This window comes from Leuciscus leuciscus, assembly GCF_965113295.1.
Source record: "Leuciscus leuciscus genome assembly, chromosome: 7".
NCBI classification, from domain to species: Eukaryota; Metazoa; Chordata; class Actinopteri; order Cypriniformes; family Leuciscidae; genus Leuciscus; species Leuciscus leuciscus.
In genome coordinates this window covers 7,088,532-7,116,186 of record NC_138731.1, presented here as the reverse complement: position 1 = coordinate 7,116,186, position 27,655 = coordinate 7,088,532, and the positions used below count along the sequence as shown (strand labels likewise).

The 27,655-nt window shown below is 44.3% G+C and overlaps 2 protein-coding genes and 1 long non-coding RNA gene across 3 annotated transcripts in view; all 3 read left to right on the top strand.

Annotated features, from left to right (window-relative positions):
* The first annotated feature begins 4,557 nt into the window (after window positions 1-4,557).
* Window positions 4,558-27,655, top strand: part of LOC309503472 (uncharacterized protein) — a 95,336-nt gene continuing 72,238 nt past the window's right edge. The window contains exons 1-3 of the mRNA XM_082176311.1: window positions 4,558-4,637; window positions 4,722-4,841; window positions 5,096-5,227. Of these exons, the coding sequence (XP_082032437.1) occupies window positions 4,589-4,637; window positions 4,722-4,841; window positions 5,096-5,227 (301 nt within the window). The 5' untranslated portion in view covers window positions 4,558-4,588. The remainder of the gene's footprint in view (window positions 4,638-4,721; window positions 4,842-5,095; window positions 5,228-27,655) is intronic.
* LOC309503561 lies at window positions 8,780-13,477 on the top strand. Its single transcript, XR_014207730.1, has 3 exons — window positions 8,780-9,405; window positions 9,451-9,707; window positions 13,153-13,477. It is a non-coding gene; the product is annotated as an uncharacterized lncRNA (long non-coding RNA).
* On the top strand, window positions 10,101-12,756 carry LOC309502544 (uncharacterized protein; the record flags this gene model as incomplete). Its single annotated transcript, XM_082174948.1, has 4 exons — window positions 10,101-10,472; window positions 10,728-11,228; window positions 11,292-11,537; window positions 12,736-12,756. 4 exons carry the CDS (start codon window positions 10,101-10,103, stop codon window positions 12,754-12,756), a joined length of 1,140 nt encoding a protein of 379 aa, XP_082031074.1.

The window sequence follows — 27,655 nt, the reverse complement described above, 5'->3', positions numbered from 1 at the left end:
GCTGTACAGAAAATACAGCTCTAAAAGAAAATACTGTCAGTGTTGATTCATTTCCATTGTAAAGATAATCAATTATTAAATTAGTTAATTTAATCTATAAAGCAGTTCTGCAGAAAACAGTGATGTCATCATCCAGCTCAGTTCAATTCTCATCCATTTTTGTCAGTGCAGTCAAATCAATAATACTGTTGAATATTGTGTGTCCCCACTAGCCAGAGGTAATTGGCAAATTCACAGCATTTAGGGCCAGCAAATCAACGTAGTGTAATTTGAAAAGTATTTAATTTTTTCGAACAATAATTACAGATCGAATATTCGTGCACACCCCTAGTACTGACACTCTGCTCTGGTGCATCAAATCAAGCACTCCGTAATCACAGGTAAACTGTCTAACCAGTCAGGTGTTTGTCATGAGAAGTGTACCACAAAAGAGTTTGCAGACAGTTATAAGAGTTAATGTTACAAATACGTCTTTTGAATATACTTTGTGAACTCATTGTCCTTTTAGCTCGGAGAGGTTTATTTTCCCTCTTCAATAAGTTTTGTCAATTGTTTTGTTTCTTGGTCTAATTCTGGTTTCTGGTGTCTCTTTCTAATAAACCTTGCATTGGGTTAGTCACTCAGTTAATTATCTTGTGCTTCGTTCCCACCCTTCTGAATTATGTTGCATTGATAAGGAGTTATCACAAGCTAAGACTGTTTAGTTGTGCTATCTTACAATCAATATATAGTAAATGTAAGGTGTCACAGATGTAACGATTAAAACTTGAAGTGGCGATGAGGTCTTGACATGTATGGAGCGGGTCTTAAAAAAGGTATTCAATTTAAGTCCATGATTCCTGTATATACCCTGAAAAGGAAATTCCCTTTTTAGCCTTTACAGTATAAGCACACTTGAACCAGTACCAAGAGATAGCCGGAGATGTAAACTCTCAGTTGGCATGCCCTATGCTCCCCATAAAACTGGACTTTAGTCCGTCACTAACCTGAACACACATTTTTGGTGACATGTTTACAGCGTAATCTACTAGATTTAATAATTTCAGAAAAATCAATAATGCTGAGTTTATGAAAGACACTCAGCATTACGGGCTGATCTGGCTACAGAATTGCGCTGAGCCTTTTGCAAAAATTTCTTTAAAAACTCAGACCAAGAAAAAAAAAATCCTCCAAATGGAGACATTGACTAAAAATTTAAATTTGCATTAATCCCTTTCTTCTAAAGCACATATTGTTAATGATGTGATTACAGATCATAACCTAGATTTGCTGTGTTTGACAGAAACCTGGCTAAAACCAGACGATTACATTACTTTAAATGAGTCCACCCCGCAAGATTACTGTTATAAACATGAGTCTCCTCTGAAAGGCAAAAGGGGAGGTGTTGCTGTAATTTATAGTAATATATTCAGTATTACTGAGAAGTCTAGTGTCAAATATAATTCTTTTGAAGTGTTGGTGCTTAATGTAACACTAACTAGTGTAAATGATAAATCCCGTTTGAGATTTGTGCTAGCTACTGTATACAGGCCACCAGGGCACCATACAGACTTCGGAGTTAGTACTGGCTGCAGAAAAAGTACCAATTGTTAATGATTTTAATAACCATGTGGATAATGAAAAAGACGCATTGGTATTAGCATTTACAGACATTCTAAACTCTATTGGAGTTAGTCTATTGTTTCAGGACCCACTCATTGTCGTAATAATACTTCATCATAAATCTTATATTGTAACATAGAATCATTGTTGATGCCATTGAAATTCTGCAGCAGAGCGATGACATCTCAGATCATTATCTAGTCTAGTGTAAACTTAATTTAACCATGGCTGCAAAGCTGACTCCGTGTTACAAATATACTAGAACTATCACTTCTACCACTAAAGATTGTTTCATACATAATCTTCCCGATCAGTTTCATCTCCTCAGCATATGATGCTCGCTGACCATACCGGTTTCACACGGACAGGCACTTGTTAGTGTGGCATCATGGGTAAAAAGTTCCCACAGCGTCTTGACGCAGCTCGAGTTCCATTGAAAGGGAACGTCTCAGGTTACGACTGTAACCCTGGTTCCCCGAAGAGGGAACGAGACACTGCGTCGCCCTGCCACACTCCCTGCATGCCTGTGATCGACTTGCTTCAGCCGAAGCTAGCTTTCTTTTGTTCTGGGTATGCTTTATAGTTTTCTGGCCTGCCTATGATGTTCTGTCACACCATTGGACTGATTTCACACGTGCTTCACGATGCAATCATGCAAAGGCGTTCCCGTCTCGACACAGCATCTTGTTCCCTCTTCAGGCCCGATGTTTTTCAGGCCCCCAAAACGCTGTTGTGTTATAAATGAACAGCTAAAACAAATAAAAAGGTTTCAGTTTTTAGCTGAAATTAGTGTTGTGTAAACTGTTCTGAGCACTTATGACTGCACATGCTGGTTCAGCCTAAAAATAAATAAATAAATGTTTTGTCATGATTTGAAACAGTTGTTGTCAGATTTCATAAGTGACTTCTTATATGTAATTTAATTGTAAGCCTGGTGAATAGCTTTTTAGAATTCGATAGACATCTCAAACATGGTCGCTGAGTGAAATGACTTGATTAAAGGGACTCTAGTAAAATTAATTGATGGGGGGGGTATACATTCTTTTGAGCCCCTTTCTGGATTCCAACAAGTCTGCACAATGTACAATTATTGTAACCTTTATTTCTATGCTTCATTTATGTTAGCCCACATTCTTGGTATTTAATTTGTTTTTATTTATTTTGATGTTATCTATTATTTGCTATTAGGCTCCAGCTTCCTAGTAATTCTACATAAGACAAGTGTCTTGGAAAATACATGGATGGATATTTTTCGTATTTTGGACCAGACAAATTATATATATATATATATATATATATATATATATATATATATATATATATATATATATATATATGTGTGTGTGTGTGTGTGTGTGTGTGTGTGTGTGTATTGTTTTAAAGTGTGTTAAAAGTTGTATTGTGAAAATAGGTAAAAGCATGATGCTAATATACCTTTAATATATTTAAAGATAGTACAATTTTTCTTAGTATATTTGCAAATGTACTATTGAAAAAGGGAATATATTTCAAATACAATAAAGTGATACTTTTTTTTTTTTCACTAGGGCACATATCCTCACTCGATGAAGAATGAGACGGCCCAACGGTCGCTTGAAATTTGAAAGGCTGATTCGCGTTTCAGGGCAGTGACGTACACATGTCGTCCAGTGGTTGTCCAGACACCCTAGGCACAAACTTAAGCAATTGCCCTGAACGGTGGTTCAGTGTCAACATTGTGACAACGCTGTAACAACCTTCACCACACAATGTAGTTATAGCAACCTTTTGGCCATGTTGTTCAAATGTTGTTAGAAGGTTGGGTACGTTGTGCCAACGTCCTGTGTTTGCTGGGATTCTTACATCCAACAACAAAACACCTTAATTGCTTAGGAGACATTCTTGTCTACACCTGCTCTGGCGTCGAAACAATGGCGGACAGCTCACTCAGGGCGGGTCTATGCTAAAACGGCAGTGTCCGTCAACTGTCGTGGGAGGGGCCTGTCACTTTGCCCAGAATCTGCGAACAGCTTTTTCTGAGACAGCGCTTATGATTTATGGGGATTTAAAAAAAGCACTGGGTGGATTTTTATGATTATATAGTGGTTGTGTACACACACTGCCAACACACATTTCAAATACTATGTAAAAGTGAATTTTGCAAAATAGGTCCCCAGTGCATAATTTTAACATAACACATTTTTTAGATAAAATAGAGAATATTTATCTAAATAGTACACACAAATAAAGAAAGTTTACAATCAAAACACAAATATTCAAAAACTTAAATGCACCACACAGTATGCAATAATTATCACTGAACATAAACAAAATTATGCTCCTGCAATGAGGGTGAATAAAGATGACAGAATTTCTGTTTTTGGGCGAACTATCACTTTAAGAAGGTTGATTTAAGTACAGTGGGGGAAATAATTATGATCCCCTGCTGATTTTGTAAGCTCGCCCACTTATGCCCTACCAACCAGCAAGGATTCTGCCTCCCACAGGTTGGTTATGTGCCCATGTGGAACACAGATTAGTCCTGTCGCTTTAAGAAAGTACTCCTAATTGCCAACAAAGGTTTCTCCACAAAGTACTAGGCATGTTTTGATTTGGGATCAAATAGTTATTTCACTTAATGAAATGCAAATACATTTTTGGTTTTTTTTTCTGGATTTTTTGGTTGATATTCTCTATCCGTTAAAATAAAAAAATAAAAATTACTACCATAAAAATTATAGACCCTTCATTTCTTTGTAAGTGGGAGCTTACAAAATCAGCAGGGGATCAAATAATTATTTCCCCCACTGTAGACTACATTTCTTGCAATTCCTCATTAAACTTTCCTTTATCTTTAACTGGCAAGTAAATTTGAGCTTAAGTTTCTGTTTCAAGAAATGTCTACTTCTGTTAAACTTTAATTTTCTCATAAAGATCCTCCCCTTTTACTACGCTATAAAATGAGTGCTGAAACGGGCACATTATTTCATTCACCTCCTGATCAAAGATGGATCTGCAAATCTCAGTTTTTCTTCTGTTCCTTCTTTTCACTGCAGGTACAGAGACAAATAACTTCTGTAATTTTACTGGGTACAAATACAGATAATTGATGTCTCATTCTCTCTTTTTTATTACTCAAGGACACTCTCTCAGGTGTTATGAGTGCAGCAGTCAGACGGGTTCTTGTGCAGATCAAACGGCTACAACATGTCCAGCTGGATCTTCTTCGTGCTTCAGTTCAACAGGAGCAGCACAAGTTGGTAAGTCCAATATGATTTAAAGTTGGAGATGCTGCTGTTATTTACTGGAGCTGCGACAGAACAAATTCTTGTTTTTCTGATGGAATTAACAATTTCAATCACAAAATATTCTACATAGATTTTTTTATTTGTTTTCTCTCAGATTGTTATGATCTGCATTTAAAAAATGTAAATAAGAAAAGTTCTAAATGTTGACATTTATAAATCAATTTTCCAGTTTAATTGGTCTTTCCTGTATCATTCATATTTTTTAGGTGGCATTACTACTAAACAGATGTCTAAAGGTTGTGCTGATGTCTGTCATAGTTGGTCCTATAACTACGGCTATATGAGGATGTATTCTTCCTGCTGTAACACAGACCTGTGTAACCGCCAAGGTCCTCCAGGTATTGTACTTAAATACTTAAATGACAATATGCAAATCTTCTGTAAAGTCAACACTTCTTTTACTTCCAAATGACATTCAATCAGAAAATAAAATGCAGGGTGTGGCTGTCTGTCGTGAACTGATTGAATGGAGCAGATAAAGGAGTGTTGTTTCATTGGATATTTTGTACAGAAAATAAAATAAAATAAATAAAATAAAATATTGTTTTCCTCCTGTAGATCCCGTTGCAAATGGAAAGAAATGTTATACTTGTGATGAAAAGAGCTGCTCAAAAACATTGAGCTGTTCAGGGAATGAAGACCGCTGCTTTACATTAACAGGTGAGAATCTGGAAAAGGAAGATCATTATCTTTTAAACTCTTTTAGGTTTAAACATGTGATGCAGATCACAAATACCAATGTACAGCTTAGACTGAATCCGCCTTTGTTTTTTGTTTTTCTTCTTTCTTTTCATCAGATCATTTTGAAGGCCCGTTAAGGGTTGCCAAAGGCTGTGTCTCTAAACATCTTTGTGATACCACATCATCATACTCATGTTGTAAGGGGGACCTGTGTAACGGTGCTCAGAGTGTCACCCAGAGCTTCCTGTTCCTCTGCTGTTCTCTGCTCTCCTACTTCATACTTTTCCCTGTGTCTTTGGTGTTCTGATGTGATGTTTTTCCTGTAAAATTCTGATGTGACATTTTACTAAATAAAATGCTACCTTGTTCCTGAGGTCATAATTAATAAAGCTTGTCATGCTGTAAAAAAGTCAGATAAAACTCTGCAATATTAAAAATATTTTATGTCTTAAAAAAAGATTAAAGGGATAGGTCATCAAATTAAAATGATAATTTTTTTTTAATTTAATTTTTTACATATTTTACCCTGGTGTTGTTCTAATGCCATATGTCCTTCTTTCTTTTTCAGACCACAAAAAGAGATATAAAAATCTTGACCAGCATCAAGTTTTTTAAAAGATTAAGAAGTATCAGAGAATGGTCCCATGCAACATGTGTTGTATATTCAAAGCGTTCTGTGGGGTATATGATAGGGTTTGGTGAAAAACAGACCAAAATGAATGTATTATTGAACAAAAATCCTGACCTTGGCGTTGATCTTCTGTCCACGGCCCACATTAATGATACTTGTTAATCGCCGTTCCCGCGGCGGTAAAATTGTGGGTGTGCATTTGCTGCCTTTTACCGCTACAATCACAGACTTTGAAAAGTGTCCATTTATTCTCTCTATTGTGTAACCTGCCTGCGGCTCATTGAGAGCGATTGAGAGCTGGTAGCAGATAAATTCAAGGGAAACAGTGAAACAGTGTAGTTAAACAAATTCATAATCACAATACAGTACAAATTTAGAACTGAAACAAAACGTAGGCTTCTATTATTGCATCAAATTCAAGCAAAGTAGGCTAAATGTTAACATTGTGTGTCCAATTTTTCTATCATTTAGAAAGGTTATGCATGTCAATAGGTTATATTTCGTGTTATTTTAATTTGTCAGTAGATTTATTAAATTAAACATAACAGTGAAATAAATTAAATTATCGTCAAATTAAAACATTGATCAGGACCTGCTAAACGATGTTAGTCGGCAGCATTTGTGTTTTAGGATTCTTTATTAAGAATTAAATAGGCTTACAGTAGGTTGTTATGATTAGCATAATTTTCTTTAATAAATAATGAAAACATTTCAACATAAAACATTGCAATAGAACAATATTAGGCTACATCAATGAGGCTTTGCATGAGCATAAAACGTTAATCTCATTCTCTACACAGCGTTCAGACACAGACAACGCAACAATATGCGGAGCTTCAAACGTTCCGAGTTCGAATCTCAGCTCCACCATCTTCATAATTTTGTCTCTAGTTTAATATTTGTCAAAAAGAAAAACTTTTGGTAACACTTTACTTGAAGGGGTGTGCATATGACTGACATGACAGCTTCATAATCATGACATGACACATGTCATGAATATGAAGGAGGTTTTATGCATGTTTATGACAACTGTCATTAAGTGTCATTCGCTCAATTATGACATTTTAATGCAAATATGACATTGTTTGAGATGTCTTTGTCATGATGACTTGACATAAACCAATACATCATAACCTGTCAGTGTCTTTGTTATGACAACTTGACATAAACCAATACATCATAACCTGTCATAAATGTGTCACAAACATGATATAGCAGATTAATCATCAAACTTAAGAAACTATTTAGCTTAATGGGTTAACATTACATTAAAGTGTCATGTGGTTGGTTTTGACATTGGCTGTCATGACGCCATTATAACACTGTCATGAATATATTTCTGACCACTTTTTTTCCCCAGTATTAGTTATAAAACAATTTGACAGTATTAACACTTAATGACATGTTAATGACAAATTCAATTTGTACCACTGGAAAAAAAAGTGGTCAGAAATATAATGTAATGTTAACCCATAAAGCTAAGTAGTTTCTTAAGTTTGATGATTAATCTGCTATGTTTATGACATATTTATGACAGGTTATGTTATCTTGGTAATGTCAAGTTGTCATAACAAAGACACTGACTGGTTATGATGTATTGGTTTATGTCAAGTTGCCATAACAAAGACATCTCAAACAATGTCATCTTTGCATTAAAAAATGTCATAATTGAGCGAATCACACTTAATGACAATTGTCATTAACATGCACAAAACCTCCTTCATATTAATAACATGTGTCATGTCATGATTATGAAGCTGTCATGTCAGTTTTATGCACACCCCTTCAAGTAAAGTGTTACCAAATTTTGGGAAATGTTCATTTATTGATTCGAAACACTTTTCGGAGCTTTGTTGTGTTTGATTTGATTTGTTGTGTTTTCCTGTCATTTTTATGAATAGGCGTTTAGATGATTACATTGTAGCCTACATCAGGGGTCTTCAACTAAAATTGCTTGAGGTCCAGTAAATGAACCCTCCTCACCAGCCGAGGTCCGGACAATTATATACCTAAAAATATGAATTGGTGGGTTTTACCAGACTAAAGAAATTAGTGTAGATAACATTTTATTTCTTTATTTTTAATTGAACAAAGTATAATGTTATGGATAAACATGTCTTTTCATATGTATAAGCAGACATAAGTAATCCTTCACAAAACTGATCTCATTTTAATGCTGTTCTGTTATGTCCTTTAAGTTGCTTTGGTACAAAATATCTGAATTCAGCCAGTAACAATGTCTGACAAAAATATGATAAAGGAAACTGTGCAAAATGCCTTCATCTCTAAATCTGCACTGAACATACATTACTTTCAACATTCTTTCAACAACTTAAAAGGAAAACTAAAGTGCTTTTTTCGGCTGAACTGACATTAACAATCACAATCAATGAACGCAAACCTCCCTGTTCAAATAAATCAGAAATCTCATATCCCATTTTATGTTCATTTACATGTATTGTCTCTACTTTAGTGTTGTCACGATACTAGAATTTCTAACTTCGATACGATACCTTGAAAAATATCGATATTCGATACCATTTTCGATACCACGGAGAAAAAAACTACACTCTAGAACATGACAATGAGGGATATTTTACATGAACAAAAATGTCCTGAAGTAGTGCACTTGTTCAAAAGCATTAATGCTGGTTAATACATTAACGTTATTTGATGAACAGATTTAAACACAAACGTGTGTGCATTAGACGCGAAAACAATGCTATTAGTGCTTTTAACAATACAGATTGTGTCAAAGCACTTAACAGTATCAAATTGGAGGATATAGTGTCAGTAATGTATAATAATAAGATAAAACATTACATTTTCAGTTAAAGGCATTTCATTATTGAATTCAAAGATGTCATTCAATAGCTCAGTTTAGTTTAATTAGTATCTGTGCAATCAAATTGATGATAAGATATGAAGGCAAATTGCAGAATTAAATACAAATTTTTGAATAAAGTTAAATAAGCACAAGTTAATTTACATTTGACCACAGTTAAAATATTTAACGTTACTTGTCTAAGATTTCTCAGTCAGATTATATTAACTTTAAGAATTACGGTGAAAAAAACGAGACAACACACACTCATATCAACAACAATACTAGGTCATCTTGGTTAATGTTTCAGAAATGTTAAAATGAGAAGAGTTACCAACCTCTCGAAATGATTTATATAGATCCCGGTGTCGGTCTTTCAGGTGCTTTTCTATATTAGGCCCCGATCACACTAACGCGTTTTTCAGGTTCGAAAACGCGAGGCACACAGCACTCATCATCACACAGAACGAGCAGTGCGCTGCGTTTGTTATGTTGCTCGGCAACCACTGAAACAGCTGTCCTGTCAGTCAAGTAAACGTCAAATCAGCCTTTTATTAATTTTATTTACTTTCTGTTAACATTGTGGTAGTTACGGTTCGTGAAGTCGTTAAGCTCCTGGTAACCCGCGAGAGCACCACAAGTTTATCCTCCATCATCGCACTCTCCAGGCGTTCAAGCAACTGTCACAGTGTCTGGTTTATGTTCCTTGGGTCACCACTAGATGTCCTCCTTCCTCACGGTGTCCAGCACACTCTCGTACTACATTCCCCATGATTCTTGTCTTTTCATTGCACTCAGCTGTCCCTTATCACTCATCATTGCATTCAGCTGTTTCTCGTCACATTGTTTGTACCTGTCTATTTATACCCTGTCTGTTCTGTGATTGTTGCGGATTCGTTGTTTAATGTCATTGCACCTCTGTGTTCCATGCCTGTTTGTTTCTTGTTTGTTGGACTGCTTTTGTATGGATTTTGACCATTGCCTGGACTAGTTTGTGAGTACGGATTACCCTAATAAATTACTTGCGATTGGATCTTACCTTTTCCCTGCGGAATTAGAGAATGGACTGACCAATATGTGGATACCGCGGAATGAGGTTTTTCCATCTGGAGGAGATTCAGGGTCTCATATTTCCCTGCTGGAGTATTTTTCCATGTGTGTGCGAAGGACCGCGGAGATTGTTGGGCCTCCAGAGGCGGTGGACTCGATGCCACCATCTTGCTGTCGTAGGCGGAGGAGAAGGAGGAAGCAGGCGTCCTCTGTTCCTCAAGACCTGGAGGTCGTTCTCGAACAGCCCGCTGTCTCCCTGGAGGTCGTCCCGGAGGCCTTCCCCTCGGAGCAGCCCGCTGTCGTCCCGGAGGCCGTCCCATCCGAGCAGGCCACTGTCATCCCGGTGGTCCCTGTCCCGGTGGTCCCTGTCCCGGTGGTCCCGAGGCCGGTGGTCTCAGTACCGGGGGTCCCAGTGCTGGTGGTCCCAGTGCTGGTGGTCCCAGTTCCAGTGGTCCCGAGTCCGGTGGTCCCAGTTCCGGTGGTCCCAGTTCCGGTGATCCCGAGTCCGGTGGTCCCAGTTCTGGTGGTCCCAGTCTCGGAGGTCCCTGTGCAGTCTGAGATTGACAGAGCAGCTGAAACTCTGTTGGAGTACTTCGAGAGGTTATATCAAATCCTGGAGAGTGTCAAGACTGTTCACGTCACGCCTGCCGAGCCGGTGTCTTTGGACAAGATGGCCGTCGCCGAGTCTGTTCATGTCACGTCTGCCCAGCCAGAGACTGTTCACGTCACGTCTGCCCAGCCAGAGACTGATCACGTCACGTCTGCCGAGCCTGTGTCTTCGGACAAGATGGCCACCGCCGAGACTGTTCACATCACGTCTGCCCAGCCAGAGACTGATCACGTCACGTCTGCCGAGCCTGTGTCTTCGGACAAGATGGCCACCGCCAAGCCTGTTCACGTCACGCCTGCCGAGCCTGTGTCTTCAGACAAGATGGCAGCCGCTGAGAGTGTTCACGTCACGTCTGCCGAGCCTGTGTCTTCAGACAAGATGGCCGCCGCCGAGAGTGTTCACGTCACGTCTGCCAAGTCTGTATCTTCAGACAAGATGGCCGCCGCCGAGAGTGTTCACGTCACGTCTGCCGAGCCTGTGTTCCCTGACAAGATGGCCGCCGTCGAGCCTGTGTCTGTTCTTGAACCTGAGCTGGTGGTGTCTGTGCCTGAGTTTGTTCCTGAGCCTGTGTCTGTCCCTGAGCTTGTGCCTGTGTCTGTTCTTGAGCCGGTGGTGTCTGTTCCTGAGCCTGAGCCAGTGTCTGTTCCTGAGCCGGAGCCAGTGTCTGTTCCTGAGCCGGAGCCAGTGTCTGTTCCTGAGCCGGAGCCAGTGTCTGTTCCTGAGCCGGAGCCAGTGTCTGTTCCTGAGCCGGAGCCAGTGTCTGTTCCTGAGCCGGAGCCAGTGTCTGTGTCTGTTCCAGTTCCTGAGCCGGAGCCAGTGTCGGTGTCTGTTCCAGTTCCTGAGCCGGAGCCAGTGTCTGTGTCTGTTCCAGTTCCTGAGCCGGAGCCAGTGTCTGTGTCTGTTCCAGTTCCTGAGCCGGAGCCAGTGTCTGTTCCTGAGCCGGAGCCAGTGTCTGTTGCTGAGCCGGAGCCAGAGTCTGTGCCTGTGCTTGTGTCTGTTTCTGTGTCTGTTCCTGAGCCGGTGGTGTCTGTTCCTGAGCCTGAGCCGGGGGCGTCTGTTCCTGAGCCCTCAGTGACCGCGACACTGGCCATTATGGCCACAGCCATGTGGTGTGTGTGGGCTACGCACACACTTGGACCGGTGGTGTCTGTTCCTGGGCCGGTGGTGTCTGTTCCTGGGCCGGTGGTGTCTGTTCCTGAGCCGGTGGTGCCAGTGCCTGAGTCGGTGGTGCCAGTTCCAGTGCCTGAGTCGGTGGTGCCAGTTCCAGTGCCTGAGTCGGTGGTGCCAGTTCCAGTGCCTGAGTCGGTGGTGCCAGTTCCAGTGCCTGAGTCGGTGGTGCCAGTTCCAGTGCCTGAGTCGGTGGTGCCAGTTCCAGTGCCTGAGTCGGTGGTGCCAGTTCCAGTGCCTGAGTCGGTGGTGCCAGTTCCAGTGCCTGAGCCGTTGGTGTCTGTTCCAGTTCCTGCGCCGTGGCCGCCCGAGGGGTCTTCACCGCGTTGGCCGCCCGAGGGGTCTTCACCGCGTTGGCCGCCCGAGGGAAAGTCTCCGCCCTGGCCGCCCGAGGGAAAGTCTCCGCCCTGGCCGCCCGATGGACTGTTGTCTCCGCCCTGGCCGCCCGAGGGAAAGTCTCCGCCCTGGCCGCCCGATGGACTGTTGTCTCCGCCCTGGCCGCCCGAGGGAAAGTCTCCGCCCTGGCCGCCCGATGGACTGTTGTCTCCGCCCTGGCCGCCCGAGGGAAAGTCTCCGCCCTGGCCGCCCGATGGACTGTTGTCTCCGCCCTGGCCGCCCGAGGGAAAGTCTCCGCCCTGGCCGCCCGAGGGAAAGTCTCCGCCCTGGCCGCCCGATGGACTGTTTGTTTCGCCCCGGCCACCGGATGGACTGTTTGCTTCGCCCTGTTCCCCTGATGTATTGTCTGTGTCACCCTGGCCCCCTTTGAGTCTGTTACCCCGTTTCTGTTTCCCTTCATGGACCTGGCCCCCCGTCCCTCCCCCTGATCCTCCACCGTGCCACCTCCCTCCTGAACTCTTGTTTTGTTCCGTGTCCTGTCTTGGAGTGTCTGGGAGCCACTCCGTAGAGGGGGGGTTATGTCACAGTGTCTGGTTTATGTTCCTTGGGTCACCACTAGATGTCCTCCTTCCTCACGGGGTCCAGCACACTCTCGTACTACATTCCCCATGATTCTTGTCTTTTCATTGCACTCAGCTGTCCCTTATCACTCATCATTGCATTCAGCTGTTTCTCGTCACATTGTTTGTACCTGTCTATTTATACCCTGTCTGTTCTGTGATTGTTGCGGATTCGTTGTTTAATGTCATTGCACCTCTGTGTTCCATGCCTGTTTGTTTCTTGTTTGTTGGACTGCTTTTGTATGGATTTTGACCATTGCCTGGACTAGTTTGTGAGTACGGATTACCCTAATAAATTACTTGCGATTGGATCTTACCTTTTCCCTGTGTGTGCGTTGTGACAGCAACTAGCTTTCAGCACTACAGCGGAAGGCCCGCGAGGCGCAGCAGGCGCATAAACAGCGCGCAGAACGCTCGCTGGAAACCAATTGAAAATAGGCGCCTCTCACTGCAAAAAACGCGTCAAGTGTGATCGGCCCCATTCACTTCACCTTTGCTATTTAACCAGAGCGAATGATACGAGTGCGCGTGTGGTGTTTGTCAACGCGCCTTTGGAGAGAAGTGAAAGTGACAGCTCGGCTAGTATCGATACTTCAGGAAATTAGTATTGGTACCGTTCAGATATTTCAGTATCGATATTTATCGAAATATCGATATTTTTGACAACACTACTCTACTTAACTAAATGTATCTAATGTTGAACACTGCTCTCTTCTGTGCTTCAAGTTGCATTGGTAAAAGATAATCAGCAATATCATTCAGAAACACAAACAGGCAAAAATAGTGCCACCAGTTTTGGAAAAATGAAAAAGTGCAAGAAACCCTTTATCTCTTATTTTGTACTGTTCCTTTAAGTCCATCAAAATGTAAATAACCTCTTATGAAATTTAAATAAAATTGTCTGTTAGGCTGAACTGGGTTGAACGTAAAGATGGAAGCATAAAACTTCTAGTTCCGAAGAAAAGAAAAAAATCGCATTACGTTCATGTTAATTTGCATACATTGTCTGATTGAGAACTTCAATGGGAGAAATTGGCTCTGGCCTTTCCAGCTAACACTTTGAATCTTGGGAGGAATGGGGTCAGTGCAATCCTCAAACTGGAATGTAAATGTTCATTGGTCATTCTTGACCTGTATTTACTTTTGATAATGTTAAGTGTTGAGAAAGCTGACTCACAGCTATACTTTGAACCAAACATGCTCAAGGTGTGTAGTGCCACTTTTCTAAGTCCAGGGAAAATAGCCTCTGGCACAGTCTGTATCCAGAAGGTGGCAGGGTCACAACCTCCACACTGCTTTTTTAATGCCACATTTGCTTGAAGATCAACCAGTTCCATTTGTAGCAGTCCCACATCTGCCCACTTGTATAACTGTGTTGCCTCCTGTGAAAATGTGAGTACATTTTTTACCAGAAATGGATTCTGAATGAAAAGGAGAAGCTGGTCTCCAAGGCAGAAGTTCCCAAAACGATCTCTAAAGTTTTCAGTTTCTGTATGAACTCCACATGAAAGGAAGTATCTCTCTCACTGATTTGTTTCAGTGAAGGAAAATGTGTGCAGTCCTCTTTGAGATCCTCTTTGAAAATATCCAGCTTCCTATGGAAAGACTGGACAGAAGCTACCAAATCATACACAGAGTTGTTCTTGCCTTGTAGTTCTCTTACGAGAGGTTCTCTCGTATTGCGTAAGTTGCTTACGCTACGGGTAAAGTTGTCTTTTCTCGAGATCTGAAGCCAAAAAATTATCCTTAATTTTGTATTTATTGTCAACGCAGTGCGGCAGCCAGCAGACCATTGCAGGCTGTATAAGTGTGCTCATTGGCTGTCCTGCGGCAACTGCAGCAGCCTATCGGTGAGCCCTGCGTGACGTCACGCCCATTGAGGGTGCTTCGCGCCCTCCACGCGCCTCGGCCCGCCAGAATGGGTGTGGCTAGCGTGTATAAAGGAGGGGCTGAAATTCTGATTTTCATGTCTTCAGCGAAGCTCTTCGCATCGCTGGATCTTGAGACCCGCCGCCGTTGAATTCAGCGACCAGCAAGCTTAGGAAGCGTCTGAGGAAGCCGGCCGCCTTCGCCGCCTTCAGCCATCCGTGCCTGCTACGCCATCCGGCGACATATCCTTTTTCTGCCATGTGTGTTCACCGCTGCGACACACACTTTCTCTCTCTCTCTAAATGAGCATGAGGCGTTTTTATAAAAATGCCTCGCCTTTCCTGCGGCTCTGCGCTCTCTGCCTGGGCCGCGAGCACGACGCCACCGCACTCTCTACGGGCGGCTGCCCTGAGTGCGAAGAGCTTTCAATATCGACCCTGCAGGCTCGACTTGAAGCTTTCAACGAAGCTGTCACTCCGCCTGTCTCTGCTGGGCCGCGCAGAAAAAAGCGCCGCTCCCAGAGACTACCGGAGACCGATGTGGCGCCTAAAAGCTCGCCGGAACCCTTCCCTCGAGCTTCTCTCTCTCCCTCTCCGCCCCCCCTCCCGGCCGCGCAGCCGCCGGCACTTGGGACACACATTCAGGGGACGAAGTGGATGAGTTGGATGAAGACGCCGCCGCTGACAGCTGCTCCATCCTGGCCTCTGACAGCGAGGAGTGGTCCACCGCCTCCTCGTCAGTCCAGGAATCCGGCCGTACTCGAGCCGGTGAGGATGCGGAACTTCTGCGCCTCCTCAATAAGGCCGTTGACCAGCTTGGCCTCGAGTGGTCACCGCCGAAAGAGCCAGCGCCAAACAGACTCGACGGCTGCTTTCTACATCGCCGCCGCCGAACACCCGCATCCAGGACTGCACCCTTCCTGCCAGAGCTCCACAACGAGCTTTCTAAATCGTGGAATGCACCATTCTCCGCGAGAGTCTCTTCCCATGCCTCCTCGGCGCTCTCACAGGTTGACGGCACTGCCGAGAAGGGGTATAATGCCATTCCCCCCGTGGAAGAGGCGGTTGCAGCGCACCTTTGCCCGCCCTCTGGATGGCGTTCAAAGGCTGCCCTCCCGTCCAAAGCCTGCAGGACTACATCAGCCCTCGTCGGCCGCACTTTCTCCGCCGCCGGACAGGCTGCTTCAGCCCTGCACTCCATGGCAGTACTACAGATCCTCCAGGTCGATCTCCTCCGTGATCTGGACGAGAGAGGCTCGGATCCTGCTTCGATCGCGGATCTGCGCAGTGTGACGGACCTCTCCCTTCGCGCCACAAAATCCGCTGCCCAGGCTCTTGGAAGGTGCATGTCCTCGCTGACCGTCACAGAGCGGACCTCTGGATGACGCTCGCCGACATGAGGGAGTCCGAGCGTGCAGTTTTTCTCAACGCCCCGCTCTCCCCCACCGGCCTCTTCGGCCCAGCGGATAACCGTGGACCGCTTCTTGGAGGTACAGAAAACCAGACAGGCTATGAACCTTTTCCTGCCTCGACGCTCGAGCTCAGCCGCACGCCGTCCTCGCGACCAGCCTGTGCAAAGCTCCGCCTAGCGTCCAGCCTCCGCCCTTCGCAGCGACAACAGATCACGCAGATCAGACGACAGATCAGACGACGACAGATCACGCTCGACCAGCCGCAACAGGCGGCCTCCCCCGCAGGGACCCCGGCCTAAGATCGCGCTGAAACCCGAGCCCGCGAAGTCCTCCTAGCACCTCAAAGGAAGAAAAGACGGTTAAGTCCCGCTGCGGCCGGACCACCGTCAAAGCTTCACGCTCTGTCAGTCCCCGTTGTCATGGCTACTGCAGATGTTTACCTCGCAGCCAACGAGCCGGTAAATCAACCCGCTCGCCTGCACACAACCGCCGTTATCACGGCGACCCAGAGAAATCTCAAAAAGAGCATAATGTCTGGTTGTCCGGCTCACGCCGCATGTGTTTCAAGTGTAGAAAATGTGCCCACGTTTCTGTGTTCACCCCTACACACAAGCACTATAAACCCCGTGTCTCTCACAGAGCCCACTCTCATAAAGCGCACAAAAGCCGCTCGAGTGTTAGATGTAGGTCACGTGTCCACATCCCCGTGCCCACACCTACTCACTGCCCGCTCTGTTACACGGCCTCTCACTACCGGTCATATCTCAAATGTAAGTCCTGTGCCCGCCCTCGAGCGCTCACACATACTGACAAACACTTCAACCTCGTAAAATATGTTCCCCGTCCAATGCCACCGGGACATTGTGTGTAAAACGGCCAGCCATTGCTGCATGCGAGCCGCCGTATTCAAGCACAGAGAGCGCGCGCGCTGCACCCACGCCTCCGAATCAGGTTCTCGAGTCCGCGGAACGCGGCAATCAGAGCCCGGGGGCCATTCTGCCCCTAGCCATACATGCGAAAGCGTGGGAAGCTATTCCAGGTGCGTCAGAATGGGTGCTGAGCACAGTAAGAGAGGGCTATTCATTGCAGTTCGCTCGCCGTCCCCCGCGCTTTCAAGCGCGAACCAAGACGAGAGTGAATGGGAAAGTAGCACACCTACTTCGTGCAGAAATAGCGAAACTTCTGTGCAAAGGGGCCATAGAACCGGTACCCCCTTCTCTGAGCGAGTCAGGCTTTTACAGCCGTTACTTCCTCGTGCCCAGGCCGATTTCAGATCTGAGATATTTGAACAAAGCTCTTATGAAAAGATCGTTCAAAATGCTCACAACCAGACAGATCCTCGCGCAGATTCGCCCGAGGGACTGGTTTATTTCCCTCGATCTGAAAGACGCTTACTTTCAGATCCAGATATTACCCCGTCACAGGCCATTCTTGAGATTCGCCTTCGACGGTCGGGTATATCAGTACACCGTCCTGCCGTTCGGCCTGTCTTTAGCACCCCGTACATTCACGAAGTACATGGACACGGCTCTCGCTCCCCTGAGAGGTCAGGGCATGCGGATTCTGAACTATTTGGACGATTGGCTGATTCTAGCACAGTCAGAGGAAGAAGTTATCTCTACCAGAACAGTGCTTCTCAGCCACCTGGAAAGCCTGGGTCTCACGGTCAACTGGACCAAGAGCTCATTACTGCCCAGTCAGTCAACCTCTTTTCTGGGTTTGGAACTGGACTCTGTGGCAATGACGGCCCGGCTGTCGACACAGCGCACGCGCCGTATCCGACGCCTGGCCGCGTCTTTCCAGTTGGGCAGCGCCGCACATCTAAAAACATTTCAGAGGATGCTGGGTTGTATGGCATCAGCTGCAGCAGTGCTTCAGCTGGGTCTACTGCGTATGCGCCCGCTACAACGCTGGTTGAACGCTTGAGTGCCTCACCGAGCCTGGGCGTCCGGCGGCATACGAATCAGAGTGACTCAGAGCTGCGTTTCAGCACTGAGACCCTGGTTAGCAGCCGACTGGTACCAGAGGGGAGTGACAATGGGAGCCGTCTCGCACCGAAAAGTTTTCTCGAAGGAAGCATCCAACTTAGGTTGGGGCGCTCTTTTCGAGGGCAAACCGGTCTTTGGCCTGTGGTCAGACCAGGAGAAATGCCTCCACATAAACTGTTTGGAGATGATAGAGGTCGAGAACGTGCTCAAGCGCTTCCTCCCACATATACGGGACCACCATGTGCTAGTCCGCTCGGACAACATGTCCGTGGTGTCCTACGTGAACCGACAGGGCGGTGTCAGATCCAGGAATCTCTGCAAACTGACAGAACGCCTTCTCGTGTGGGCTCATCACTCGTTGCGCTCGCTGAGAGCCGCGCACGTGCCGGGCAACCTGAATGTCGGTCCAGACAGACTGTCCAGAGACAACATTCCCCCGGGAGAATGGTCCCTGCACCCCCAGACAGTCCAGCTACTGTGGCGCCTGTTCGGCAGGGCGGAAGTCGACCTTATTGCGTCAAAAGACAACGCTCACTGCCCGACGTTTTTCTCAAAGTGCGAGGACGCGCTGGCCCAAACCTGGCCCAGCCACCCGCTGTATGCTTTCCCTCCGATCTCGCTGTTACCACAGGTAATCAAGAGGATCAGGGAAACGTGCCACTCAGTGCTCCTCATAGCCCCGCAATGGGAGAACCAAATCTGGTACCCAGAGCTAGTGAGGCTGTCGCACTCAGCCCCATGGCCGATCCCGGTGAGGAAAGATCTTCTCTCTCAAGCCGGTGGATCAATCTGGCATCCCCATCCAGAGCGCTGGTCTCTGCATGCGTGGATAATCAACGGATACCCGTCGATTTGCCAGAAGGGGTCGTAAACACGATCACTCAGTCTAGAGCTCCTTCCACGAGAAGGCTCTACGCGTCTAAATGGTCAGCGTTCTCTAAATGGTGCGCTACTAGGAGTCTGGATCCACACACATGTGGGGTTTCACGGGTGCTCTCCTTCCTACAAGAGCTGTTGGACAATGGCAGGTCCCCCTCCACGCTCAAAGTGTACGTTGCGGCTATTGCAGCGTTCGTGGAGACGACGCGCAGCCGTGCAATAGGAAGGAACGAGCTATCATCCGCTTCCTTAGAGGAGCAAGGAGGATGAACCCCCCGCGGCCCCCCTCGGTTCCTATTTGGGATCTTTCTCTGGTCCTAGAGGCCCTGAAAGCGTTTCCCTTTGAACCGTTAGAATCTGTGGATCTGAAATACCTTTCGCTCAAAACCGTTTTTCTGACAGCTCTGTCGTCAGTAAAACGCGTGGGGGATCTACACGCACTGTCTGTTAGCCCCGCATGTCTCAAGTTCGGACCAAATGACTCCAAAGTCATCCTAAAACCGAGACACGGTTACGTCCCCAAAGCGATTGGCACTTCCTTTAGGGCACAGATCATCTCCCTGTCGGCTCTGCCAGCATCCGATAGCGAGGACAGTGAGAACCTCTTATGCCCCGTCAGGGCGCTGAGAGTTTACATCACACGCTCCGCCGCCTTTAGGCGTTCTGAGCAGCTCTTTGTTTCGTTTGGTGGGTGCACCAGGGGTCTCGCCGCCTCGAAACAGAGCCTGTCCAGATGGATAGTGGACGCTATTGCAGCAGCTTATGCGTCCAAACACCTGCAGTGCCCTATGGGCATCAGAGCCCATTCCACTAGAGGCATGGCCTCATCGTGGGCTTGGTCCAGCGGGATTTCTATTCACGACATTTGTATGGCGGCAGGCTGGGCCTCCCCCTCTACATTCGTGAGATTTTATAACCTGGAAGTTCCCGACTTGCAGGCTAAACTGTTATCAGTTTAAGTGATATGTATGTTCTGCCCAGTCGTTCATGTGCAGACTACTTTCGTGTACTACTAGCTTTTCTGGTGAGCTGCACTAAGGGATGAGATTCTCTATATACAGAACGGCGGAGCCGCTCTGTATTTTCCCCATCACGCGCTTGTGCACTGGTGCTGGCCCGCGTTGCTGGCCGCCTATTCTACACTCAGCTGCGCTAGGGGTTATACTCTCTATACATAGACGGGCGAAGCCGCTCTATATTCTCCCTATGATGTGCTTATGTACTGTGCTGGCCCGCGCTGCTGGCCGCATTCTCCATGCTTATACACAGACCGGCAGAACCGCTCTGTATTCCTATGAAGTGCTTATGACATGTGCTGGCCCGCGTTGCTGGCCGCCTGCTCCCGCATGTTGTGTTCCCCGGGCTCCCCTGGGACTCATGCAGTGGATGCTCGGTTACCTAACGTAACCTCGGTTCTCTCTAGAAGAGGGAACGAGTATTGCGTAACCTGCCGTTTCGCGCCACGAGCTTATTCGCTTCAGTCTATGAAAACCAGAATTTCAGCCTGTGAGCCCCTCCTTTATACACGCTAGCCACACCCATTCTGGCGGGCCGAGGCGCGTGGAGGGCGCGAAGCTCACTGGTAGGCAGCAGTTGCCGCAGGACAGCCAATGAGCACGCTTATACAGCCTGCTATGGTCTGCTGACTGCCGCACTGCGCTGACAATAAATACAAAATTAAGGATAATTTTTTGGCTTCAGATCTCTAGAAAAGACAACTTTAACCGTAGCGTAAGCAACTTACGCAATACTTGTTCCCTCTTCTAGAGAGAACCGAGGTTACGGTAGGTAACCGAGTACATTTTAAGTTGAGGTCATTTAGATGTGAAGTTATGTCAACAAGGAATGCCATAATATAAATTTTCCTCTCATCTTCTAAAAACTGAGAAAAACACCTGGCCTTGTGGTTCTTTAGTTGTGCCAAAAACATTTTTATTTCATTTCTAATTGCCCAAATACGTGCAAAGACCATTCCTTTGCTCAGTCATCTAACATTGCAGTGAAGCAGTAGGTAATTTGCATTGGCATCAACTTCTGCTAGGAATTCTCAAAGAAGGCGATGCTGAAGTGATGAGGATGCCCTGAGAAAGTTGATCAGTTTCATCACTGTATCCATAACTTCTGCATACTCTTCTGACAGAGTGGAGCACAGAACAGACTGGTGGATAATACAGTGATATGAGCAGAGGTCTGGATTTTCCTCTTTCATCCGAGTCACTGCTCCTTTTTCTTTTCCTATCATGGAGGGTGCTCCATCAGTGGTGATGGACACAACATGTTTCAGGCTGATCCCTCTTTGCGTTAACATCTCTTTTATGGCTAAGTATTATGTCTTCTCCTCTGGTGTGTGTTGTAAGTGCTGTGACACCTAAGATGTCCTCAATGAAATCTTTCTTCACTACATGGTAAAATCTGATGTACACCACAAGCTGAGCATTGTCATTAACATCAGTCGATTCATCAACTGCCACAGCTATGCAAGGTGCAGTCTGAATAGCAGCATCAAGTTGTGACTGCACATCCGCTGCTAACATTTCAGCTCTTCTTGTGGCTGTTGCAGCTGAAAGTGGGGTTTGTTTAATTTTTTCTCTCAGTTCATGTCTTTCTTTTCCATCTAAAAGTGTTTCATACGCAGCCTCCATGCACTCTTTTACTATTTCACCATCTGTAAAGGTCTTGTTATGTTTACCTAAAATCCACTGTATTCTCAGTGAACACTCATATGCTCGTTGTTGGGCGGTGAATGAGTGAGAGAGGACACGTGTAGATCGCTCATACTGGGCTTTGAGCTCATTTATTTTCCGCGCCCTTACCTCGGACTGCTGAGGATAAGTTTCTTCAAAGTGTCTATGTTTAGCTTCGTAATGACGTTTAATGTTTCCACTTTTGACAACCGCGACAGACTCAGAGCAAATGAGATACACGGGCCTCGTACAGCTCGATGCAGGAAGAATAAATGCGTATTTTTCCGAAAACTTGGTTTTCAGTGTCAACTTTCCTAATTTTTGAAAATGCCATTGTTTTTCACTCACTGAAAGTTTATCTGTCTGCGTTTTTCACTCGCTGAAAGTTTCATCTGTCTGCGCGCTCTCTGCTCTCTTCACTGCACGCATGACTGCACGTCTAAACGTAGCAACAGTGAGCATAGTAACTGTAGTAGAAACCATAGCAACCCGTTGCGCTGTAGGACCCAAACGGCTCTACTGAGCTGACTTTGATGTGCCTGATATAAATGTGATTTCATTAGAAAATAGCGGCATTTATTTATTTCATTATGTCAAAAGGCTTCGCGGTCCGTATGGACGCATTTTGCGGTCCGGATTCGGACCGGAGTCCGCCAGTTGGCGACCCCTGGCCTACATGCTGTTAACCAATGTTGGCCGACAGCATTTATGTTGCTTAAATAGGTAACTGTTTATTAAAGTGAAGCGTTTTGTTTAATTATCAATGGCACATTACAACATAAATTAGCTACATTCCAGTAGAGCCACTGAACTCGACAAAACTGATGAAGGAAGATTGTCAGCCGATCGCACCAGAAAATGAAGATGATGAAGCTGGTCTTAAATCTGCTAAATTATTGTTTTGTTAATCATTCACGAAATTGAGATGACTGACAGTGATACCCGGCCATAGCAATGAAATAATTTTTTCAAAACAGATCCATACATTGAACAAATCAAAAAAAGACTGATTTTGTTGACTTGGCTAAAAAATAACAGACTAACTAAATAATATTGTGTTGTACCCCTGAATAGAGGGGGAGAAGATTAACCACAAAACTTGCTCTGTGTTTCCCCACTGCAAACTTTATGTGGAAAGGAAAAACCCCGTGAGTTCTCCCCCTAGTGTTCAACCAGACAAGGGTAATCGATTGCATGTCGCATTGTGCCAAACTAATAGATCGCAGATTAACCCAAAATTTTATAAACCTTTTTACACACATTCAAAGCGTGACTACAGTGCTGTCAATGTTTCACAGATTTAGGGATTGATCAAATACATATTTCAATCTATCACAATTGCTTTCAATATAAAAACCAATGAAAATGTAAAAAAACATTCAAATTAATTAAGTTTATTCCCTTCGCGATGCAAAATAAGAAATACAGAATCTTATTCTTGCGACATTTTAAATTTGTATTGCCAAAGAAATTGCAGCTAAATTAAACAATTAAAACAGTACAAAATGAAAATAGTTCAAAGCAACATAAATTAAGAACAGGCGTTTTTTTTTCTTCCTCTCTCTCGCAGATGCGCTGGATCTCTTTTTAGCAAGTTTCGTCTCCCTCACTGCGCGCGCCGGGTCTCTCTCGAAATGAAACATTTCAGGGTAAAAACACATCATACAGCTGATAATACTGTATGTCGCTGCGTGTCATCAACACAAATTACGAAAGAAAAGAAAAAAACCTGTAACAAATTATTTAGCCTTTGTTGCTTCAAAGACACAGAATGCCGATCGCGAATTAAAGCGCTCTGTGTCTGCTGCTCACTCCCATTCGTTTAGTTGGCATGAACGCGTTTCGTCAACAGTTCATGTTTAGATAATGCCAGATTGTTGACAATCATACACACTGCTCAAACATTCTAAAACTACACAAAACTAGTTGAAACAACTGGATTGAACACTTCAGTTGAAATTTTGTGTGAAAAACCTTTAAATACAATCAATAAAACTACAATAGGGCCTACATTTGGAAACATCGAAAGATTTATCCTGAAAGGAATTTTGCCTTTGCCTGTTCTGTATCATCAGGCTGGCTATCCGACATTCTCCATATGAAAGAGGGGCGATTAACACTCCTGCACCCTGTAACAACAATGACTTTGTGTTGGGGAATTAATTAGCTCAAATTAGCGGTAATATTCATCAATGTGAATATGCATCTGTTGCTTCCATAAATTAATTTATTCAAATTAGGGAATAGGTCAAAATCTCGGCTTGTATCAGCGATTACACAATTACTTGTAATAATCACTGATAGCATTTACTCAATTTGGGGGAATTTGAGGTAGAAGTTGAGTTTGTTCATTTACCATGCAGACTGGCCGTCCAGCGGACAGAATGTATACTTTATGAACAGAAATCGGGCGTCTTTAACACTGATAGATAACACTTTCTTGTGGCCACAAAGAAGATAATTGTCTCCGTGTTTTAGACAATTTTAGGTTTCTTTTAAGAATAACCAATCGTAGAGCTTATAAGGTAAAATCTGCACTCATCAGGGACTCAGAATTTGAAACAAAACAGGCAAACTTAATTCAAATGATTTAACAAAGTTTATTTAAACAAGCTAGCGATTACACAATTATTTTAAATCACGCAGGAGTAAAAATGCATAAACAAAACAGGCAATATAACGATCGTAATACAGAGATACAACAAAATAAAAAGGTTTTAGAGGGAGATTGGGAGAGGGAGAGAGAGAGAGAGAGAAACTCAGCGAGAGGAAACTAATAGTTAAGATACGAATGATTTTAGGTGTGTGTGTGAGATGTGGAGATGGTAGCGTTGGTGGGTGTGTCGCTCCGTGAGCACGTGGTAGTGTGTTTATCTCGGCACACGTGGGTGAGAGTATGTGTGTGTGTGTGTGTGTGTGTGTGTGTGAACGTGTATGTTTGTGTGTGTGAAAGAGAATTTAGAGAGAGAGATAGAAACAGTTTTAGTCATTCACCACAAAACCCCAACGTTTCTCAGTAATATTTAGACAACTTTAAACAGCATTTCCTTCAGATTGCAAATTTAAAAGATCTACGTTACTCTGTTTGACAAATCGGCCTTCTGTGGGTGCGTTCGTCTGTGTTGGATAAAGACACCTGGATCACGTGGTCACAGCGTTCTGGTTGCTATGGCGACTTGAAGCGAGCGAAGACTCAGCAAAGATTATCTTTAGCCTTAAGTTGGGTTTGTGGGTTGGTTTCAGAAGACTATACTGAAGTAATGGTAGTTCTAAGAAAAGACTTGGAAATAAAAGGAAAATAAAAGCGAGCGGAGCTTCCTTGAGGGAAGGAGGCGTGTCGTTTTTCTCTCTGGCGGACTGCAATGAGAGGAAAGGGGCGCGCAATTTTAAAGGGCTAAACTCACGCCTCCCTCACGTACGTGGGCCAATCGTCTTTAACAACGTATGGGCCCACCTCCTGACGTTTTGAGGTCTATACGCCTCCTTTTCCGCGGGGTTTTGAAACGATGAATTCGTCCATAACTTAATAACACTGGTATTTAATAAAACAATGCATTCTCTGATATTTTGTGTTAAAGATTCAGCATCGTTGGGGTTCGTGGAACACGGCAATACCGCGAATGACAGTTCTAATATCTAAAATCAAGGAGGTACATCATTTCTTGTAATTGTGGGCACCATAGAGTGATTACAGGCCAACAAACTACATAGGCATAATATTTGGGACAGGGGATCATACACATCAAGAAAATACATTTAAAATGTTTTATACAAGGATTTTGGATCACACGTGGTGGTGCCTGAGTGTGTTTCTGTGTGTGTGTATGTGAGTGCGTCTTGAAAGTTCATACCCGTCCGCTGAACTCTTGTCCCCGTCGCTGCGGGTGAGGTTTATGTGTGTGCGTGCGTTTGGCTCTTTGGATTGATGTATTAGGCACAGACCACATGTTTCAGGCATCTGGTCTCTACAACACTGTTTTATTGTTGTGAAGAGTTAATTAGTGTCTATGTGTAAATCAGTGTCCGAGGGACTCCCTAGGGGGGAGTGCTTTCGGGATCGCTCTCATTGGTCAGCGTGAGGCTCTCCCGGCCATAAACAGACGGTCTCTGTTGGTTTAGACGTAAGAGATCATGTAGAGTGAGAGATAGTCAATGATTTACACCATTTTTCGGCGCCGTTTGGGCTGCACGTCTTGCGCAGAGCAATCTCAAAACAGCAGAGGTGTCGTAAATGAGAGTGCTTTGGAATGTGAGAATAGCTTGAGTCAGAGCGAGACAGGGGTTTTGTAGATTTAGACTGCATTAATTAATTTGATTTAATCACCATGCAACTGGTGATCTGCTCTCCGTTACAACCCCCACGATAAAGCCACTGAACTGCTCCTCCAACCCCCCCACAGGCAATCTGAGTTTGAGACTGACTTAAAACAAAGAGAAGTCGCAATTTACACTTAAATACGCAATTCAAGACATTAGCATTAGGCTATTAAAGTGTTGATAATGAAGGAATTAAATCATTTAGGCTACATGTAGTAATATTTCTGTCATAAAAGTTTATTATTAAATATTTCATTATTTTAATAATTGAAGAATTAAAACGCTACTTTGGTTTGGGCCAGCTTTTTCCAATCTTCAAACGCATGTTCATTTGTTGTCATGAGCAAAATGTTCAACGCAATATTGAATTACACATGGATCTTTGGATCCTTACAACCAGGGTGCATGCGATTTGTGAATAAAGCGAAAAAAAAATTTTGTATTATTATTTCTTTTTATAAATCTCGAACCGCTGTTAAACTAAATAACATTTATAGAATTTATTAACTTAACTGGAAAAATATTGCAACATTTTGACAAATACATTTTTTTATCTGTTTTTACATTTTAATTCAGGGCGATTTACATTTAATTAGAGCGAGATTTTTACTCTTGCCTTGTCCTTTCCTGATTGGGAAGCGCTCACATGATAGCAAAACATGTTTGAGTAGATCCTTTGTACCTCTCGGTTTCATATGTATTACATAATCAGATAACATTTATTAAATATTTAGACATTTAGGGCCCTATCTTGCACCCAGCGCAATTGACTTTGTACACCGACGCATCATTCCTATTTTGCACCCGACGCACAGCGGACGTTTCCCTCCACAGACGCACGTTGGGTAAATTAGGGAATGAACTTGCGCTCGCGGGGGCAGTTCAGCGAAAAGAGGAGGCGTGTTTCGGCGTAAATGTCCCCTGGTGATATTTTGCAGTTCCAGAAAACAATTCTGCCACAGACCAGGAAAAACCTACTCTAAAGTCAGTGGCGCCGTCTCTCTAGAGAAGCTCTCCTCGGCAGTCGAATCGTCTTCTCACCGAACCAAAAGGTCAGACCAGTGTTATACAGAAAGATAGTCATAAATAATCAGAACAACAGGTGCCGGAACAGAAAGATCTAGAAAAGGGTCCCCATTGATAAGGCATAGGCCAATGCTACGTCTGACCATAGACTGCTCGGCACCGGCAAGGTAACCCAAAGTCCCACCAAGTGGCGATGATGGCACCACAATTCGGTGTGCTTAGCCTAGTTATTTGCTCTTCAACTTTTCGTGCCTTCTTCGAAGTTTTTGTTGAATGAGCTTGAGCAGCCACACATCTATATCTGACCTTCTTGCATATTGTATATTCTGTGTCTAAACTGTAGTGGAGGCTCTTCTGTCAACCAAGCCCTGCCACCGACACCAACGAGGGGGGGGGGGGGGGGGGAAATGACAAAACCCCCAAAAAACGCCAAAGGACAAAAGGTGTACCTAATCAACTCAAAGCTTATATTATGCCATATTTCACTTTATTCCCATTACGTTTGCTATTTCATTTGCTATGCAGGTCTCCTTTATGACATTAACATTATTGATTTAGTTAATTTACATGTGAATTGTATGCATAATATCAATATGTGTGATGTCAAACATACCCCTCCCTCTTTACGGAGTTACAGGTCACAACAAATACATCTAATCTGTAGACTGTAGTA